At 37.3% G+C, this 22414-nt stretch overlaps 1 protein-coding gene across 1 annotated transcript in view; it reads left to right on the forward strand.

The window, feature by feature from the left end:
• The first annotated feature begins 455 nt into the window (after window positions 1-455).
• Window positions 456-22414, forward strand: part of Pms2 (mismatch repair endonuclease PMS2) — a 133243-nt gene continuing 111284 nt past the window's right edge. The window contains exons 1-5 of the mRNA XM_090386646.1: window positions 456-469; window positions 1550-1716; window positions 8061-8147; window positions 12225-12327; window positions 20818-20920. Of these exons, the coding sequence (XP_090242772.1) occupies window positions 456-469; window positions 1550-1716; window positions 8061-8147; window positions 12225-12327; window positions 20818-20920 (474 nt within the window). The remainder of the gene's footprint in view (window positions 470-1549; window positions 1717-8060; window positions 8148-12224; window positions 12328-20817; window positions 20921-22414) is intronic.

Consider the following 22414-nt stretch of genomic DNA (forward strand, 5'->3'; position numbering starts at 1 on the left):
TTTCTGAGTGCCCTCTGCAGGTAATAGTAGATGGCTTCTATCTTCTAACTTTTCTACTATTGGTGGCATTCCCCAAGATTCAAATCTTTTTCTTACTGTTTTCCTCTTGTATATGAATGACCTCCTTTTACTGGCTGGAAATGCTATCTATAGTTTTGTTGAAGATATCACATTGAAGATAAGCCTCATGCCTTAGAAAAGCACTGCCAGTCCACACCCTATGGATAACACTTTTAATTTTAATTTAATTTTAATAACTATCATCCCATCTTTTCCCATTTTATTTTGATAACCACCATGTCAATTATTACCATTTATTTCTATCATTTTTAGTATGGTAAGATATCATATTGTATCTGCTTCCCACAATAATACACCAAGCTTTAAATTACAATCAAATCAGCCCACGCTCAGGAATGCAAAGCATGAGACTGCCTATGGCAAGCTATCACACCATGGATAAAACCTGGTATGTCTGTGCAATAAACTGTACCACACACACACACACACACACATACACACACACACACACACACACAAAATCTGAACTTTGGCGGGAAATTGAACATTTTCAGACTGACCACCACAGGACATGGAGGTGAGATACCATGATATTTCAATCTGTTACATACCCGTTGGGTTTTGACTCTCCTATCACAGTTTGCTGTAATATACGTAAACCACCCTGTTTATTTAAAATTAAGTACATATATTCAATAAGATTATTCTTATAATTCCAAATTATCCACCTAGCAAAACTGGTATAGAGATTACAGAAATGGGTATGTATAATACATTCCTCTAGTATGGCTATATGTCTGCTCAAAGCCCCTGAGGAGTAGCCGAGGTATGACCATGAGGAAGAATGTTAATTTTTACAAACTTTTCCCAATTTATCCATCTTTCTTTAAAATTTAAAGAAAGATGGATAAATTGGGAAAAGTTAAATAAAAACAACAAAATTTCATTAATTTAGTTGTTTTTATATGTATCTTATATTTTTATATATAAGGCTATCCATACCAGGGCTAGATTTAAATATAACTAGTTGGGTTGGTTGGTTGGGATCATTACAAACATGATGCTCCCTAGTAGTACCATAAATTAAAAATAATAATGTATAAATAAGTTAAGTACATATACAACCCATGCACGTATAATGTCTAATTGTCCACAGACAATAGCATTAATGCTGGAGCCAATATTTACAATACTTACAACATTTAATATTTAAAACTAAATGTCATTTGACATAATTCTAATATACATATGTATATGTTTAAACCTAAAAACAGCCCATGTATTTGTATTAATTTGTTCCATGGGATCCTCACCATGCCTTGTAACCCCCTGACACAATTCTTTCCAGGCTGCTGCAGGTTCCAGTAAAAGCAGTTTCAAAAATAAAAAAAAAGTTTACGAGATTTTTGCATTAGGTGTTTTAATTTAAATGCATTATTACTTTGTATATTAGTAAGTTTGTTAGGGTGATGTTTTGTTTTGATGAATTAAGAAGCATTGTAATTTTTTTCTCCTTTTTCTTTAACAGCAGTGACTACGTAGGATATTATTTCAGCATGATGTCTCAGAGAAATATTAAACCAATAGATGGAACAACTGTCCATCGGATATGTTCTAGTCAAGTCATTCTTGATTTGTCAATGGCTATCAAGGAATTAGTTGAAAATAGTCTTGATGCTGGTGCAACAAGCATAGGTAGGTCTGTTATGATATTTTTCTTATTATATTTTTTTCTCCAAATGTTGGAAATTTGCTGTATTTATAATTCCCTTTTCGGTTAGATCCTTTAAGCACACAAAGGATATGTTGGATTAACTTATCTGCAAAAAGATATGCCCTCTTGCAAAATTCTTCATTCATCTCACAGATATACATAGTCTCAATTCCAATTTCAGTGATATCCACTTTTATCTGCAGTCTGCCAAACTACTTATTTTTTCTGACAAAATCATTGGTTGCCTCAAAGACTGCTCATCTTAGTTGTTCTATTTATTCACTGTATGATTCCTTTTGCTGCAAAGGTGATACTTGTGCATATGTCTTCTCTCTCTCTCAAAGGCTTACTAATATGTGGTCTCCTCTTTTAATCTTTTCTGGCTTAAAATCTCTCTACAGTTCACTGTCAAATTTGTCTGTTGCCTCTATCGTTCTCTCATCTCCACTAAAAAAAAAAGAAAAAAAAGTAAACTACAGGATGGAAGCCTCCTCAACAATTCATGCTGAGAGAAATGGACCATAATCTGCCATGCTGGTCAAGTGTGGGTTGGCAGATTGACTGTGTTTAGCAGTCAGGGGCTTGAACCCCCCCGTCTATTCAAAGAACATGTGCTACTGCACTCCCGCTCCTGACCACTTGGCTACGGAGGCTGGTAGTCAGTTGAAACTCTTTGAAACTGCACTTTCTCCAGTCCAACTTTCCTAACAGTGAGATAATTTTCCTTGGAAATTTTAATGTTCACAGCTCTGGCTCATTTCAGTTTTCTGGTCAGACGGATCCAGCTGGTCAAAGTGCTGAAGCTTTTGCAATTACTAATGACGTAACATAGATTATTCATTTACCTACCAGAATACCAGATGATCCTAATCACACATCCAGCACTCTTGATTTTTTTTCTCAAAGTAGCCCTTCACAGTACATAGTCAAGGTTAGTGGCCCTTTAAGAAACTGCTACTCAACTTGTGGTCCACGGACCAGCATCGGTCTGCGACAAATTGGAAATTTGCCATGGATGTTACTGGTCCACGACAATTCTGTTACCGGTCCACGACAATTGTATTTTCCAAAAGTATCATTCCCTGATGGATTGGAAATAAAACAAACTGGTCCTCCACCACAGATAGTTTGAGAAGCATTGCTCTAAGGCACCTCATATCATCACTTGGTGATGGTCTCTTCTCTAATGGAGTTTTTCTCTCCTGACCATTCTCAACCTTGTGTTATTTGGCATTTCAAGATTGTGAAATGAGATAATCTGTGAGATTTCTGTTCTTTTTCTGGTTGGATTACTTTTTTGAAATCTTCTGATGTCAGTGTTTGCTCAGGTCATGAAATTATCCCTTTAAGGATGAAATTCTTTATTCTGCACTACACCTTAAAATCTCACCCTTTTATGTTAATCTTGGTTTTTCAATAAATTTTCTAAGGGTTTTCAAGAGTTTTCAATGTTACTTTTCGCAATCGACCAGCATCCAAATCTCCAGCTTCATTTTGTGCATCATTAGTGAGTCAGTGTTTTAAATCTTCGGGGAAAAAATTAGATTGCAATTTTTGAGCAAAGAATTCTTATTAAATTTTTAGTGAACTTGGTAAAATGGTGCAGAAACATTGGAGTGTTACACAAATTGTACGGTGATGAAACCACGAGTCAGCTCTGTGTACGAATGGTACCAATGGTTCAGAGAGGAATGGGAAGATGTCTACGAAGACAAGAAGACCCCCCAACTTCAACAACAGAGGAGAATGTTGAAAAAATTTGAGAGATCATACACAAGATCATTGGATAAGCATTCGACTAATCGCAGAACAGTTACACATTGACAAAAGAACCAGTAAGAACAATTTTGACAGATGGTTTTTCATCTTGACAATGCGTTGTGTCACAAAACTGCAGCAATAATTTAGACACAGCATGGGTTTGTTAAGGGAAAGTCTTGTCTGACAAATTTGATTGGATATTATGATGTGGTTACAAAGGAACTGGATGCAAAAAATAATTTTGATATCATATATTTGGATTTCAGGAAAGCTTTTGACACTGTTGCACATGGAAGACTACTGTACAAATTGGAGCAGAATGGTATTAAGGGTAAGTTGCTACAATGGATAAAAGGATGGTTGAGTGGAAGAAGACAGAGGGTGGTAATCAATGGATGCTGCCCTTTGTGGAATAATGTTATTAGTGGAGTCCCACAGGCTTCAGTGTTGGATCCACTGTTGTTTTGTATATTTATCAATGATATTGACGAAGGTATGACAGGCTTAGTCGAAGTTTGCAGATGATACAAAGGTTGGCAGGGTTGTTAATAACAGTAATGGCAGTGTGCTACTGCAACAGGATCTAGAAAATTTTGGCAGATGGGCTGAGAAGTGGCAACTGAAGTTTAACATTGACAAATGCAAAGTACTGCATATGGGTAGAAGTAACCCCCAGAGAAATGTATCAACTGTGTGGTACTACACTTAAGGTGGTAGAAAATGAAAAATACCTGGGATTAATAGTGCAGTCAGATATGAAGTTTTCTGAGCAATGCAGACATTGCCCATGACCTGCCCTGGCAATGCTGCCAGGGCAGGTCATGGGGTTTTGTCAATGATATGCAGGAATTTTGCTAGCACGGAAAAGGAGGTGATTATTCTTCTGTATAAGGCAATGGTCAGGCCACGCCTTCAGTATTGTGTTCAGGTCTGGAGGCCTCATCTTAGGAAGGATGTAGATTTGCTTGAGCGTGTACAGAGAAGAGCAACAAGATTGGTGAGGGGGAATGAAGGGATCCTCTTACCATGAGAGGCTTAAGTTCTGCAAATTGCAGCAGCTGGAGACTAGGCACCTGCAAGGTGATCTGATTGAGGTGTATATGGCTTTGAATGGGTTGAGCACACTCAACCCATTCAAGGCCTTATGATGGGATTCTGATGGGATTCTTCCACTTGTTCAGATTACGAACCTAAGAGGGCATAAATTGAAATTGAGGAAAGACAGATGTAGAATAGATGTGCGGAAATTTGCCTTTAGCCAGTGGGTGGTTAATTTTTGGAATAAACTTCCATATGTCGTTGTGGAAGTTGATAGGTTAAATAAATTTAAGGAGGAACTGGACAAACATTTAGAGGGAATTGTTGTGTAATTTTTTTATTTATTTTTTTATTTTATTATTATTATTTTTTTTTGGCTGATGCTGTATAAGCTCATACACTTGCTTTCTTGCATCACATGCCACTACTACTACTACTATTCCTTTGTCACAGTGAGACTGTTTTTAACAAAAAAGAAGATCACAACATTGAAGCACCCACCTTATTCGCCAAATCTGGTGCTGTGCAACTGTTTTCTGTTTCTGAAAAAATAAAATCCACCCCAAAGGAAAACAATTTGAAGAATTAGCAGACATTCAGAAGAACACAGTGCAGTAATTGAAGGTGGTATCTTCCGAGGACTTCTGCTGTTTTAGATGATGAAAATCACAAATTGATTGCTGCTTAGGAATTACTGGTGAATACCTTGAACAGGATGAACATTGAAATTGTTATATTTAAAATAATAAATGATTTTAAAAAATATTTTTCATTTATTTTTAGCTGCACCTTGTATATTGGCTTATGTTGCCCATCTGTGGACAAATCCTGTAGAAGAGTTTAGTGAATCTCATGCAGTTGCTCTTGACATTTCTGAGGTTTTTGAACATGTTTGGCATGAAGGTGTTCTAAACAAGCTTTCATCCCGTGTATTGCCAGCTGGTTTTTGCAGTTGGGTATCCAGTAGATGGCTTCTATCTTCTAACCTTTCTACTATTGGTGGCATTCCCCAAGATTCAAATCTTTTTCTTACTGTTTTCCTCTTGTATATGAATGACCTCCTTTTACTGGCTGGAAATGCTATCTATAGTTTTGTTGAAGATATCATATTGCATTCCACCTTCCAGTTTCATAGACCCTGCCTTGCACAAACAGCTTGAACTACTTGAATATCAATGACTGATTCCTTAAATACTGATCTCCAGATAAGTCTTGAGTTGGGCAAAGAAAACTTACTTAATTTCAGTCCTTCTAAAACTCAGTCCTCCCTTATTAGCATTAGCATTAGTAGAGGCATACGATGCAAGAAAGCAAGCTTATGCAACATCACCCAAAAAAAACCAAAAAAAAAAAACTTCTCACTTCACCCCTCCATTTGTTCCAAATGCCTGTCCATCTCAGCCTTAAATTTATTTAAGCTATCAACTTCCACAACAAGAGATGGAAGTCTTTTCCAGCAATCAACTACTCGCTGGCTAAAGGCAAATTTTTGCACATCTATTCTACAACTGTCTTTCCTCAGTTTGAATCTGTGCCTCCCTCAGGTTCTTAATTTGAGCAAGAGGAAGAATCCCATCAGCATTGCGCTTGCTCAACCCATTCAAGGCCTTATACACCTCAATCAGATCACCTCGCCTGCGCCTAGTTTCCAGGCACTGCAATTTGCAGAACTTAAGCCTATCTTGGTAAGAGCACCCTTTGTTCCCCTCCCCAATTTTGTTGCCCTTCTTTGTACTCGTTCTAGCAATTCTACATCCTTCCTAAAATGAGGCCTCCAGACCTGTACACAGTATTCAAGGTGTGGCCTGACCATTGCCTTGTATAATGGGATAATTGCCTCCTTGTTGCTGTTAGCAAAATTCCTATATATCATTGATAAGATTCCGTGACCTGCTCTGGCAGCCCGTCTCCACTGCTCAGTGAACTTCATATCTGACTGCACAATTACCCCCAGGTCTTTTTTACTCTCCACTTCCCTGAATATATGTGAAGTTTGGTCCAACTGTGTGGTACTTCACACCAACTGTGTGAAGTACCACACAGTTGGTATGTTTCTCTCGGGTTACTGCTATCCATATGCAGTACTTTGAATTTGTCAATGTTAAACTTCAGTTTCCACTTAGTCCATTTGCCCAACTTATCTAGATCCAGTAGTATACTCTCTTTACTGTCATTAACAACCCTGCTAATCTTTGTATCATCTGCAAACTTGGACATTAAGCCTGATATACTCTTATCAGTATCATTTGTGAATACACAAAACAACGATGGGCACTGTACCAAAACCTAGGGAACTCCACTAATAACATTACTCCACAAAGATCAGTGTCCATTGATTACCACTCTCTGTGGTCTCCCACTCAACCATTCCTTTACCCATTGTAGCAACTTACCCTTAATGCCATACTGGTCCAATTTGTACAACAGCCTTCCATGTGCAACAGTATGAAAAGTTTTCCTGAAATCCAAGTATGTGATATCAAAATTATTTTTTGCTTCCAGTGCTTTTGTGACCACATCATAGTATCCAATCAAATTGGTCAGACAAGACCTCCCTTTAATAAACCCATGCTGTGTCTTAACTACTACTGCAGTCTTGTCTAGATGATCCTGCAATGCTTCTTTAACTAGTGACTCTATTATTTTCCTCAGAACACAAGTAAAACTTACAGGTCTAAGTCACTTGTGTCACCTTTTGAACCCCCTTTTGTGAATTAGGGATATGTTTGCACACCTCCAGTCCATGAGGACCTCTCCTGAGTCTAAGGAAGCTCTCACAATTATGGATAAGGGTTTGGTTACTTCCTTTGCTGCCTCCTTTAATATAACTAGATAGGTCCCATTCACTCTGGGTGCCTTTCTTACATTTAACTTCAACAATTTCTCCTCCACTTTGCTCTTAGTTATTACAAAACCACTTAGCTCCCTGTTAAGAGTTTGATAAACTTCTGGCACTCCCCTCATTGAATAACTGCTGATGTGTGAATGTAGATGCAAAATACTCATTCAGTTTATCAGCTACCTGAGCAGGATCATCAACAGTTGAACCATCGATATCAAGTGGACCAATCTGATGCATCCCGTTCCTTCCAGAGTTTACATAAGTAAAAAACTTTGCTGTTGTTCTTTGCATCCTTTGCCAAAGATTTCTTGTAATCTGCCTTCACCTGTCTAACCTCTCTTGTGACTTGATTACAGACTAGCTTATATCTACCATAGGCTTCTGTGTCACCTGATAATTTATATGCATCCCATGCATTTTTCTTCTCTGCCATGAGCCGCATTGATCCATCTGATATCCATTTACACTTAAACCTTGAACAATAAAACATATGAACATATTCTACATCAAGAGAATTTGTTATAAATGAACACATGAAGTGCTTTATTTTTCTTAAATCAAGTACAGTAATTGGAATTCAGATTTTATTTAAACCAAAAGCTGTCATTCCACAATCTTGAAGATGTGTTTGTGTAAATAATTCATTAATAAAATTTTTTAATTTGCAATTTTTTTCTTCAATAGAGGTAAGATTAAAGGAGTTTGGTGCTGAACAAATTGAAGTGATGGATGACGGATGTGGAATTGAAGAAAGTAACTTTGAAGGCCTTAGTAAGTTTCTTTATGATCATAATATATATTTTACATGTACAATTTATAGCATTTTTAAAATAAAATTCATTGTACTTATTCTTTGGTAGATCACTGTAAAGAAAATTGCTTTAATACTAGCCAGCTGGTTTTAAATTGCATTCTGTTGTCTTAACAGTCTGTAACAGTTTCAAAAGAAATTGTTCTTTTTTATACGCTGTAATTTTTTTTTCTTTTTATATATATATATATATATAAATTAGCAATTGCACTTTAAGAGTTGTAGGTTCATGTATAAACTAGATCACAATGTACTGATGTGGGGTTTACTTAAAGATATAATTACCATCAGTGGTAAAGGAAAGTGCTTTTGCTTCCATAAAGGTGACTACAGTGGTCTCAGACAGGTTTTAAATTCTGTACAGTGGGACCAACTGATGATGTTACCAACAGCAAATTCTAAGTGGGAAGCATTCAAGGAATTAATCATGGAAGCGACTAGATTTTTCATACTGATTAAGAAATATTGTTCAATGTTTAGGCCTAAATGGTTGTCAAATGAACTAATGAGACTTGTGGCAGAGAAGAAAAATGCATGGGATACATATAAATTATCAGGCGATAATTTATATGTATCCCATGTACTACTGTAAATTCCAGAAGCCTATGGCAGATATAAGCTAGTCTGTAATCAAGTCACAAAGGAGATTAGGCAAGTGAAGGCAGTTTATGAGAAATCTTTGCAAAGGATGCTAAGAAATACAGCAAGGATTTTTTACTTATATAAACTCTAAAAGGACGGCGATGAAACAGATTGTTCCACTTGATATCAATGGTTCGACTGTTGATGATCCTGCTCACATGGCAAACAAACTGAATGAGTATTTTGCATCTACATTCACACATGTGGAGTTATTAAGGAAGGAAAATAGCAGAAGGTTATCAAATTGTAGCAGGTTGCTTAATGATTTTGTCTGATTGACTGAGAGCAAAGTGGAGGAGAAATGGTTGAAGTTAAACATAAGAAAGGCACCTGGGGTGGATGGGATCTATCCAGTTATATTAAAGGAGGCAGCAAAGGAACAAAGCAAACCCTTAGCCATAATTATGAGAGCATCCTTGTACTCAGGGGAGGTCCCCACGGACTGGAGATGTGCCAGTGTATCCCAATTCACAAAGGGGGATCAAAAGGTGACATGAGTAATTACAGACCAGTTAGTTTAACTTCTGTTCCAGGTAAAATAATAGAGTCACTGGTTAAAGATGCATTGCAGGATCATCTAGACAAGATTGCAGCAATAATTCAGACACAGCATGGGTTTGTTAAGGAAAAGTATTGTCTGACAAATTTGATTGGATACTATGATGTGGTTTCAAAGGAACTGGATGCAAAAAATAATTTTGATATCATATACTTGGATTTCAGGAAAGCTTTTGACACTGTTAGCATTAGCATTAGTAGAGGCATTTGATGCAAAAAAGCAAGCTTATGCAGCATCAGTCAAAAAAAAAAAATAAAAAATAAATAAATAAAAAATAACCACTTCCACTTCACCCCTCTGTTCGTTCGAAATACCTGTCCAGCTGAGCCTTAAACTTATTTAGGCTATCAACTTCCACGACAAGGGATGGAAGTCTGTTCCACCAACCAACCACCCGCAAAAAAAAAAACCACAACGAACTCGTCTGGGATTTGAACCCGGGACCTCTCGCACCCTAAGCGAGAATCATACCCCCGAGTCATACCCCTAGACCAACGAGGCATGTGTATGCTGTGCAGAAATACAGTGCCGACCGGGCTAGCCGAGTGGGTAAAGTACCTGCCCGGCAACCCAAAGGTCGCGGGTTCGATTCCCGCCTCGGGCTTGGATCAAAGTACTGCAAAAACCTTGGGAGGTGCAATATGGCCACAGAAGCCGATGCGCCAACAACTACCAAATCAATCAAGCAGAAATACAGTACTACTGTAAATTCCAGAAAAGTGCTGTGCGTTCAATATGTAGTATTATGTTAGGTTCTATTGTGTGTCCTGGCATTTGATCGTTGGGCCTTGGTGGAACCCCATTTTGCCCACACATACCACTAGGAGGTATGCCCATTATTCTTTGGCTGGTCTCTGTCAGGGTCTCCTCAGCTTCCTAAGCTGAGACCAAGTGAAAAAAAAAGATAGAGTACGGTAGCATAGGGTGTACAGAAGAAGAGGGGGTGAAAGTAAGAATAAGGGGATGTAGGTGAAGGCATCCCCTAAATCAACAGTGGAGCACTTGCCCCACCAGGCATAAATGGGAGGGGATAAACTCAGGAAGGGTAGAAAAGCCATGCATCTGTTGTGGAAGTGGATGGGTTGAATAAATTCAAGGAAGAAGTAGATAGATTCTTGGAGGGTACAGATGGGTGAACTGTGTAGGGTTTTTTTTTTTTTTTTTTTTTTGGCTGATGCTATATAAGATTGCTTTCTTGCATAATTTGGCATTTCTTCTATTACTACTTGGAGACTTTTGAGTAATATCTGTTGGCAACACTCATTTTATGTTAAAATGTGCACAATAGTAGCTATGTGAATGGTTATATTAACAAAAAATAATTTCAGGTTTAGAATTTTACATACACTCAATTTATTGAGCACAAGTTTTTGTCTCTTGGGAAAAATTGCACAACTTTAAATTTTGCACACACAGGCCATTAAAAATTAGAAGGAATATTGCTCGCCTGGGAGATGCAGTTGAATAATCTTTGAAGCACCTGTACACAGAATTCAGAATTGACTCACTCCCCTTCACATAGAAATTCCTTGTGAATCACACCTTGACTGTTGAAATTTGTGATCAGCGTTGTCTTGATCCTGCACTTCTGTAAATGAAGGTTTTTAAGCCTTGGTGATGATTTTGGAGCCCACCGCATGCTCTGATGTTTCATTTCTGGATTGCACTGAAACACGTTCCGCACGGAAGTCTACTGTACAAATTGGAGCAGAATGGTATTAAGGGTAAGTTGCTGCAATGGATAAAATGGTGGCTGAGTGGGAGAAGACAGAGGGTGGTAATCAATAGACGCTGCTCTTTGTGGAATTATCGTTGGAGTTCCCCAGGGTTCGGTGTTAGGCCCATTGTTGTTTTCTATTTCTTTTTTAATAGATTATTCCTTCTGTAATGAAATTACCAGTCATAATTAGCAATTCCTAACCTTTCTAAAATAATCTTTATATAGTCTTATTACTCAAAAAATTATTAACGTTATCATTATCACCCATATACATCACAACAGATTAGCTTCGTAGAGATATGCATCTCTTTTTTCAGATGCGAAAAAATAGAAAGATGAAGATAGAAAGTTAGAGAGCATGGCCCTATTATACAAACTCCTATATAGTTTCTTTCTACAATTTTGATGATTTCCTCAATGAACTTTAATCTGCTATCTTATTAAAAACATGTTTAAATATTCAAATATTTGTAATAATTGCTCTAGCTGTCACTCTTCAATGTGATAAATGAAATTTTTACTTCCATAAATGAATTTCTTTGCATGTTGTTGTTGGCTGCATTGGCTTGATTGATATTATTAATGGAAGAGACCTCAGATGGATGAGTATATACTGTCAGACTACCACGAGTCTACTCAGCCCAGTCACACCTATTTTTGTTAGTTTTACTGATAGTTTAATTCAAAAGGGTTATTTTTATTGCAGAACTTTTGCATTAAGTGTAGCCTACTGGATTTTGTAAGTTCAGGTTATACAAAATCTCTTCTTTTTTTTTTTTTTTTTTATTATAGAACTGTGATCTTCTGTTAGAAAATACTGTACCTTGAAGCAGATATTCAAGTTTACTGTGTAATTATATTGGGAATATTAAAATTTCCAAGTGCATAAATAGTAACACTACACTGATAAATGATTAATAACTTAAATTAATTAATCTTTATCCAGTATGAGCAAGATACATTGATAAACACTCAGAATAAAATCAGTATATTAATATATTAAATTTTGAGAAAATATTGAGAAAGTGATTTAATTCTTTATTCCAATTTTATTATTGCTTAACAGTATTATTAAAATTTTACAGGTGAATAATATGTGTTAATGTGTCATTATAGCTCTGAAACACCACACTTCAAAGCTTCAAGATTTTTCTGATTTGGTTGCTATTGATACTTTTGGGTTTAGAGGGGAGGCTTTAAGTTCCCTTTGTGCATTAAGGTGAGTTAATAATCAGAACTAAAGAGTTAGTTGAAAATCATATGGCTATATTATTATATTTTGCCTTTTCATTTATTGTAAATCTTCTCTCTTCTAGAAGGGGAAAGTTTTGCTGCATAAACATATAGCACTCTCCAGTATTAGTTTGTGTGCTGCTCATTTTTAATGGATGTCACATTAACAATAAAGAAAATTATTTTATTTAACAAAACTAAAATTTTATTTTATTTTATTTTTTCAGTTTTGAAACTGAGCCTTGTTTTGCTTTTGAAATAGAACTTGATGCATGTGCTGTTCTTTAAAGTCTCATTTTCTGAACAACATAAATCACAGTGAGCAATACACATAACCTTAATGGTACTTCTGAGTGACACATACAATGGTTTGAAAGAAATGGTAAGTTATTTAGCAGATTGCATTTTACTACTACCCCTCCCTAGAAGATTAATTTCTCCTAACTATGGAGTATCACCTTGCAGCCAATCTAGAAACTTTAACTTTCACTTCATATGCAGCTTTGAAAACACTGTAATTATAAAACTGTAAGTAGTGATTGTTACGGGTAGTCTACTCATGTTTCACAAACTCTTACTGAGTTGAATTTTATGTATGTTGGAAACTAGCAAATACAGTGATGTTGAAAAAAATTGCATCACTTGCAAAATTCATAGAATTTCTGTGAAATTTGACAATATATCATATATGTTTTGTAATAGCATTACCCTATTGCGTCATCCATCTCTAGCAAGCTTTCTTAGATAATGGTATTTGCCATACATGATAGCATCACCCTAACAGCAGAATAAATACAGCGCATATGCCATGAGCCCAGTATTCTGTGCTATTGCAATGGCTAAATTTTCATAATTAACACCACATAGGAAGTGTTGCTGCTGTATTGAATGCAGAGGGACATTCTATGCATGAAATAGCTAAAAGGATTCATTGTAATCAAATGAGTCAGTGGTGGCAAGTATTATAAAAATTATCAGAAACTGATAGTCTAAACTAAAAACTAAACTAACTGATAGTCTAAAAAGAAAGGAAGTAAGTGTCCACAAATATATTTTGCAGTGCAAGTTAGATTTCTGATCTGTTTGTGTGTCTGAAATAGAAGATTCTCATTTACAGATCTCAAAACAACATGGGAGGAAAATACAGAAGTAAAGGCAAGCACTGCTGTGGTATGTAGATGACTTTTCTCACTGGGATTAGTAGCATGTCGCCCAAGGAAAAAAACCCAATTTGAATTTTGGCATTTGAATTCATCCATGTAAGTTGAATTTTGATAAATCAAAATTCAATACTTGCATAGTTTGGAGGCTAGTAGGCTGTTAGATAAAGAAGAGGAGAAGAATTTCATCCTGACTGTGTCATCTCCACATTGAAATATTCTGCATCTCAAATGATATGGAGCTATATTTCACATAGAGGAGTTGGTCGTTTTGAATTTGTGAAGGGGTACAGTGAATACTGTGGTGTAGTGACTGTGTGACCTTTCTGAAGGTAACCAAACACTAGCAACACTCCATCAGCATCCCACAAAACTAATGCCATCACCTTGCTAGCTGAACAAATTGACTTGGCTTGCCTTTGAGGTGGGGAGAAGAGTTGTGTTTCCACTGCTTGGACCATCCTTTTCTCTTTAGCTGATGAAAGTAATGGACCCAAAGTCTCATCCATGGTTGCAAACCTTGAAAGGAAATATTGCTGGTTCTGTTTGAAAATGATACAAATGTTCACTTGAATTGACAACTCTTGTGCAATTTTTGATCTACTATCAACAACTTTGGGTCCCATCATACTGACACCGTTTTCATAGCAAGAAACTCTGTTATTATGTGGTACCCATGTTCAGATGAGATGCTGGCAGTGTACTAACTGGCTGGAGTAATGGACATTGCAGGTCTTCCACAGTGTGGGTCATCTTCCAGGTTCTTCCTTCCTTGTTCTACTGCCACTTCTTAACCATGGAATAGGAAGGGGCATCCTTCTCCAATGTTATAACCATATCTTCATGAATTGCCTTTGGCACTAGTCCCTTTTTCCAAATATTGGATGACCGCATGGTGAGTGATGTTGTCCACCTTTTCTCACTCTTACAACTTTGTTGACTCTGGGACCTGTAATTAAAAATCAACATTATTGAAACTGCATGAAACTTAGTTGATTATTATTTTGAATTATACGTTAAGTACAGAAGTTTTTAACACTGTACACCTCTTTCATACTCAGACCACAAACTTTTTAAATGTTCCTCGTAGCCTAAATTTAATTTAAAACTATTGCAGGAAACTAAGATAAGAGTGGAATAACTCTATACCATATTTTGTTGATTATTCTGCAGCAGAGAGAGAGAGAGATAATCTTGATTGCCCTTCATGGCCATAAAGCCAGGGGTTTTCAGCCTCCTGATACTTCCAGGATAATCGAACAATTATTTACAAAATAAAAGGTAATTATGTAAACAAAAACATATTTTAATACAAAGGAGAGAACTCCTCATGAGAGTTATGTCTGATTGAGCTGGCTTAACATCGAGATAAGAGCACCAGCTCAATCAGACAGGAACAGATGCAAGGTACACATCAATCATTGCTGATTAGTTCTGCTAGTCATAATTTTTTTCTGGTAAGTCCAGTCAACAGCGAATTTGTTCAGGTCGGTGTCAAGTGCATGGGTTTGTTTGAGCATTTGCTGAGGGAGGAACCTGTCCGAGAGATGGAGTTGTGCTGAACGAGAGTAGAGCTCGGGATTGGCCCTAAGGGCAGCAGGTGGAATCCTCCAGCCACAGGTATTCCAGAATGAAGGTGTTGCAATTATGTCTGTTATCATCTTGACTGTTGCTAGGAGGCATTGGTATACTTGCGTGTACACCAATGCTAGGAGTTTAGTAAATAAATTTGATGAATTTGAGGTATTGCTCAAAACATCAAAGGCAGATATTGTTGGGATATCAGAGACGTGGTGTCACACAGATATAAGGGATGCAGAACTGCAATTTGGGGAGTACAACGTCTACAGAAAGGATAGACAGGATAGGAAGGGGGGAGGGGTTATGCTATTAGTTAAGAAACACATAAAAACCAAGGAAGTGAAGCCAGTCGACATCGCTGGACAGTGCAGTGTTGAGTCAGTTTGGTGTGACATAAGCATTGGGAGATCAAAATTGAGAGTAGGAGTGTGCTATAGGCCTAATGACTCTGATGAGTATAATAAGGAACTGTACAGGGAAATAGAGTGGGCCAGTAAATCAGAGAGTCTTATAATGGGAGATTTTAATTTCCCAGATATTGACTGGAATTTGGGGGCTGGTTACTCACACACTAGCAGGGCTTTTGTGGATTTATTGGATGATTGTTTTCTACATCAGCATGTTCGGGAGGCAACTAGAGGGAGTAATACTCTTGATTTGATTATCAGCAGTGATTCTTCATGCATTAAGAATCTGCAGATAAATGAACCACTAGGTGGCAGTGATCACAGTGTGCTGAAGTGGGAGTTACTGAAAGAGGTAACTACCATTAGGGGTAAAGGGAAGGGTTATTGCTTCCGTAAAGGCGACTACGATGGACTGAGACAGTATTTAAATTCTATACAGTGGGACCAATTGATGATGTTACCAACAGCAAATTCAAAATGGGAAGCATTCAAAGAACTTATCTTGGAAGCTACTAGGCTTTACATACCGACTAAGAAATATTGTTCAAGGTTTAGGCCAAAATGGATGTCAGATGAACTAATGAGGCATATGGCAGAGAAGAAAAATGCATGGGATACTTACAAATTAACACATGACACAGAAGCCTATGATAGATACAAGTTGATATGCAACCAAGTTACAAAGGAGGTTAGGCAGGCGAAGGCAGATTACGAGAAATCCTTGGCAAGGGATGCAAAGAAAAACAGCAAAGAGTTCTTTACTTATGTCAACTCTAGAAGGAAGGGGATGAATCAGATTGGTCCACTTGATATTGATGGGTCAACTGTTGATGATCCTGCTCAGGTAGCTAACAAACTAAATGAATATTTTGCATCGACATTCACACATGAGGAGTTATTCAGCAAGGGGAATGCCAGAGGTGTATTCAACTCTAGCAGTCAGCTACAGAATCTTGAAATAACTGGGAGTAAAGTGGAGGAGAAACTGTTGAAGATAAACACAAGAAAGGCACCCGGGGTGGATGGGATCTATCCAGTTATATTAAAGGAGGCAGCAAAGGAAGTAAGCAAACCCTTAGCCATAATTATGAGAGCTTCCTTGGACTCAGGGGAGGTACCCATAGACTGGAAATGTGCAAATGTGACCCCAATTCACAAAGGAGGATCAAAGGCTGACACAAGTAATTATAGACCTGTGAGCTTAACTTCTGTTCCAGGAAAATGAATGGAGGCACTGGTTAAAGAAGCACTGCAGGATCATTTAGACAAGACTTCAGTTATAACTCAGACACAGCATGGTTTTGTTAAGGGGAAGTCTTGCCTGACCAACTTGATTGGATACTATGATGCAGTCACAAAAGAACTGGATGCAGGGAATAACTTTGATATTATATACTTGGATCTTAGAAAGGCTTTTGATACTGTTGCACATGGAAGACTGCTACACAAATTGGAGCAGTGTGACATTGGAGGCAAATTGCTGCTATGGATAAAGGGGTGGTTGAGGGGGAGAAGACAGAGAGTGGTAATCAATGGACACTGCTCATCGTGGACTAATGTTATTAGTGGAGTCCCTCAGGGCTCAGTGTTGGGTCCATTATTGTTTTCTGTATTTATAAATGATATTGATGATGGTATATCAAGCTTAATATCCAAGTTTGCAGATGATACAAAGGTTGGCAGGGTTATCAAGGACAATACTGACACTATGCTGCTGCAACAGGATCTGGAAAGGTTGAGCAGATGGGCTGAGAGGTGGCAAATGAAGTTTAACATTGACAAATGTAAAGTACTACACATGGGAAACAGCAACCCCAGAGCAACGTATCAACTCTGTGGTACTACACTGACAGTGGTAGAGAATGAAAGGGACTTGGGGGTGATTGTGCAGGCAGATATGAAGTTCTCTGAGCAGTGCAGACGGGCTGCAAGAGTAGCTCATGGAGTATTGTCAATGATATACAGGAATTTTTCCAGCAGGGATAAGGAGGTGATTATTCCATTGTATAAGGCAATGGTCAGGCCACACCTAGAGTACTGTATACAGGTCTGGAGGCCTCATTTCAAGAAGGATGTAGAGCTGCTGGAACGAGTACAGAGAAGGGCAACAAGATTAGTGAATGGAACAAAGGGTGCTCTTACGAAGAAAGGCTTAAGTTTTGCAAATTACAGTGTCTGGAGACTAGGCACCAGCGAGGTGATCTGATAGAGGTGTATAAAGCCTTGAATGGTTTAAGCATGCTCAATGCTGATGGGATTCTTCCTCTAGCTCAGAAAAATCACCTGAGAGGGCATAAATTCAAATTGAGGAAAGACAGATGTAGGATAGACGTGCCGAAATTTGCCTTTAGCCAGCGGGTGGTTGGTTGGTGGAACAGACTGCCATCCCTTGTGGTGGAGGTTGATAGCCTAAATAAGTTTAAGGCTCAGCTGGACAGGTATTTTGAACGAACAGAGGGGTGAAGTGGAAGTGGTTTTTTTTTTTTTTTTTGGCTGATGCTGCATAAGCTTGCTTTCTTGCATCAAATGCCTCTACTAATGCTAATGCTAAGCCAGGGGTTTCAGCCTCCTGATACTTCCAGGATAATCGAACAATTATTTACAAAATAAAAGGTAATTATGTAAACAAAAACATATTTTAATACAAAGGAGAGAACTCCTCATGAGAGTTATGTCTGATTGAGCTGGCTTAACATCGAGATAAGAGCACCAGCTCAATCAGACAGGAACAGATGCAAGGTACACATCAATCATTGCTGATTAGTTCTGCTAGTCATAATTTTTTTCTGGTAAGTCCGGTCAACACCGAATTTGTTCAGGTCGGTGTCAAGTGCATGGGTTTGTTTGAGCATTTGCTGAGGGAGGAACCTGTCCGAGAGATGGAGTTGTGCTGAACGAGAGTAGAGCTCGGGATTGGCCCTAAGGGCAGCAGGTGGAATCCTCCAGCCACAGGTATCCCAGAATGAAGGTGTTGCAATTATGTCTGTTATCATCTTGACTGTTGCTAGGAGGCATTGGTCGTCGACTGAGGTGGGAAGCCATGGAATCCCGAGAGAGTCGGCAAGCTGCGTGGTGTGAATCAGAGCTGGAAGGTTGTGCTTCCTGTTGGCCCACTTTAGGAGCCAGAATTCTGCGGCAAAGAGTGGTTTCTTTATTGACGTTGCCGCTGATGCCCAAATTTCAGCAGCAATACTTACCATTTATTTGAAGATATATTATGAGATTTCATTTGCATTGCTATAAATTTATAGTTTGTGAACTTAATAAAAACACTCTTTTACACTCCTACAGAATTACACACCGGACTAATAAATTGTGTTTATATCATTCTTATGTCAATATTATAATCAATATTATGTTTCTTCTATCATTCTTATGTTGATATTATAACAATAGTGCCTATATTGGTCTTATATCAATACAGTGACAGTGGTGGCAGAATATGGTGTTATTTATTCAGGAGTTTAGGAAACCAAGTAAAGAAGAAATTAACCAACTTTATCAGACAAACATTAGTAATAAGTGCACTATTTATTTTAAGCAAAAATATTACAAAAATCAATAATTTTTAAGTAATAAAAAAGTCAACTTAGCAGCTTCCAAAAAAGTGATCTGTTCACCATAGTCTCAATAGTGGAATTTCAGGAGATGATTCAGGAAAGGAATTGCATACCACAGCAGGTTTTTAACATAGAAGAAATGGCTTTTTTTTTTGGAAGCGTACACCTTTTAAAATTTTTATTTCAAATAATGAGTAAAAACTGTCCAGCAGCATTCAAAGCAGCCAAGGACAGATTGAATCTTGTCTTTTGCTGCAACACTTCTGGAGATAGCTTTATCATACCTGTACTTAGATGTAGGTTGGCTAACTCTCATGTACGAAAGGTTTTAGTAAGGATCATCTCTCTCTCTCTCTCTCTCTCTGTCTTTTAGAAGTCTAATTGCAAGGTGGGGTTACTGCACTGCCATATTCATAGACTGGTTCAAAAATTGTTATGTCCCTGAGGTGGGGCAATATTTTGTGAGGAAATAACTAATCTCTAAGGCACTACTTCTTGTCAACTATACACCTGGTTATCTGGGATGCCACAATTTACTCTCTGAATATTGAAGTTATGGATTTTCCTCCTAACACAACATTACTTTTTCAGTTCTTGGACCAAGATGTGAAATAACAATGAAGAATTATTACATTTGTTGTACTTTTCACACACCTTGGATGTCATGGATAGGGACTCAAAACTAACAGTGTTGCAGCTAGAAAAACTAGAATATTTCATACTGCATAAGCATCAAAGATGCCATTCACAATGAATACATATTGAATAAAAATTTGGAAGGTAGCAGTGTAGTACAGGACTTAGAAGGCATTCCTCCAGTTTCTGCTGAGATGCAGCACATTTTAGAGGTAGCGAAATGTTTGGCAGTGATGAGCCACTCACATGCAGTATAATGATGTTGAGATTTGTTTTTTTTTTTTTTAGGAGCATTAGCAACTAAGGCCATATTGCTCCGGGGATATGCGGTAGTCATTCCCTGACCTTTCTGCACCCTCCGTATTTTGTGGTCATGGGCTCGAACCCCGGTCTAATCAAGAAACGTGTGCTACGCACTGCTGCTCCTGCTCACCTGGCTACGGAGGTGCTTGATGTTGAGAGGAGCTCCTTCAGAGTTGCCTGGAGAGGTTAACAGAAGGGGACCTTGAAGACTTTATTTGATCATCTGGTAGTTTAAGAGAGCTTAGTTTAAGCTTCAGCAAGGATTTGAACAATTGTTGAGGTCCTATAAGGAGGTGCAAAAGAATTTGAGAAGCAAAATGAGCCATTGAGCTATTTATGCTTTCTTTTCTTTTTTCTTTTTTTTTTTTTTTTTTTGATGAAAAAAATCTGCTGCTGAGTCCAACCCAATGAAGGTGTCACAATACCAAAGAAGATGCAACCCAGGACAGTCGAAATCTTGTATTTGTAGATCTTATTTCAACACCTGGGTCCCTTCTTTTTTCACATGCATGTTTATTGTGTTATGTTCCTTATCTTCATGTTTACGATGTATAGTAAATGGAAAATGAAGTTTGCTGTATGTTTTTTAATATTAATGTATTTTATTGGTATTATTTATTGTTTTTCTCCTTAACTCCTTATTTTCTGTAGGACCTTAGACTAGTCAACAGCAGTTTTGCTAAACACAGTATTTTTCAACAACATACACCCACATTTAGTGAGGGGTTCCTGTAGTCATCAACTTGCAATTTAACATAATAATTGTATTTTTTAAATTTTGCTAATATGTTCTGTAATAATACTTTTTTTTTTCTTTTATTTTTTAAAGCAACATAAGTATTGTCACCCGACATAAGAATGCATCTATTGGTTCACGTTTGGAATATGATCACAATGGAATCTTGTTAAAAAAAATTCCTTGCTCTAGACAGGTAAAGTGCCAGAGTGCTATTATTTATTTATACAATAAAAATATACAATTTATACAATGTGAAATATGATTTACATTTAATAGCTAAACAAAGTTTTTTTCTTTCCTTTCCATTTTGTTAGTAAAAGTAAAGAACTGGCTTTAGGTTATTTATATCATATGGTGTGTTGTTGTTGTTGTTATTTGGTTTTTAGGAGCATTAGCAACTAAGGCCATATTATTCCGAGGATATGCGGTGGTCATTCCCTGACCTTTCCGCATCCTCCGTATTTGGTGGTCACGGGCTCGAACCCCGCTCTAATCAAGAAGTGTGTGCTACGCACTGCCGCTCCTGCCCACTTGGCTACTGAGGCACCACATATATATATATATATATGGTGTGTGTGCTCATCAGTGCATTTAATCACAGCACACAAATCTCTGTTATGCTCTGTTCTTGTTACAATAATTCCCAGTGGAAATAAGATATACTGTGAAATGTTAGTTTGATGGATGTTTTAGAGATTTTTGGTCAGTGTGTCAGTTCACATGGTATATATGATAGGTAAAATTTGTATTAGCCATATGACACAAAGAAGTCCTGCCAAAAAAATATAAATAATATATAAATATATAAATAAAATAAATAATAAGCCATCTGTTTGTCTCCCTTTCATATAGATATCTATCCAACTGAGCTCTGAATTTCTCCAAGTTGTCAGCCTCAACCACCCATGGAGTCAAATTATTTTAATAATTAATGACTTGCTGGTCAAAAAAATTTCTTACTATCCAGTCTAAACCTTTCCCCCATAATCTGAATTTATGGCCCCTAGTTATAGTTTATAGACATATAGTTTACTAATAACAACTTTAGCTTCTCTAAAAAGTGGGAACTGAGGTACAGAGTAGGAACCTATGTTTGTTTTGATAATTCACTCCCTTTATGTAATTACTTGTGTTTACATTTGCAAATAAAATAAATATTTTATATTGTTTGTGTAATTATGTGCTCATGGGCTAATTTTTATGTTGTGCAAGCTGAAAAATTTGTAATAAATCATGGAGTTGGGGAGAACTCTGTTTCCACTGCATGAGATTGGCTAACTATAATCACAACTGAAAGAGCCTTAAAGAATTCTTCCATTCTTCAACAGGATTTGAAAATTAGTATTATAGCAAAACCTCATTAATAAGATATTGTTTATACAAAATAGATCTCGTTCCCCTTGAAAAGGATAGGCATTCTCTGGTTAAAAAGTTTGTTTAATACAAAATGCAGTTAATGTGCTATTATACAAAGTTAGTTTGTACCATGGATAGTATAACTGTACTTTTCAGTACAGCTAGTACAAAGTATGCTGATCATGCCATAATACCTAACTCTCAAGGTCACTGTCATTTCAGGAGAGGGCGAGTCAGATAGTCAGTTTAGGGAATCTAAAACATGAGTTACATAATTCACACTTCAGCTGTGGCATTGGCATAATAAAATAAATACATTTTCTTTATACTT

Source organism: Mastigoproctus giganteus, chromosome 12 (genome assembly GCF_048544385.1).
Source record: "Mastigoproctus giganteus isolate SK-2022 chromosome 12, ASM4854438v1, whole genome shotgun sequence".
NCBI classification, from domain to species: domain Eukaryota; kingdom Metazoa; phylum Arthropoda; class Arachnida; order Uropygi; family Thelyphonidae; genus Mastigoproctus; species Mastigoproctus giganteus.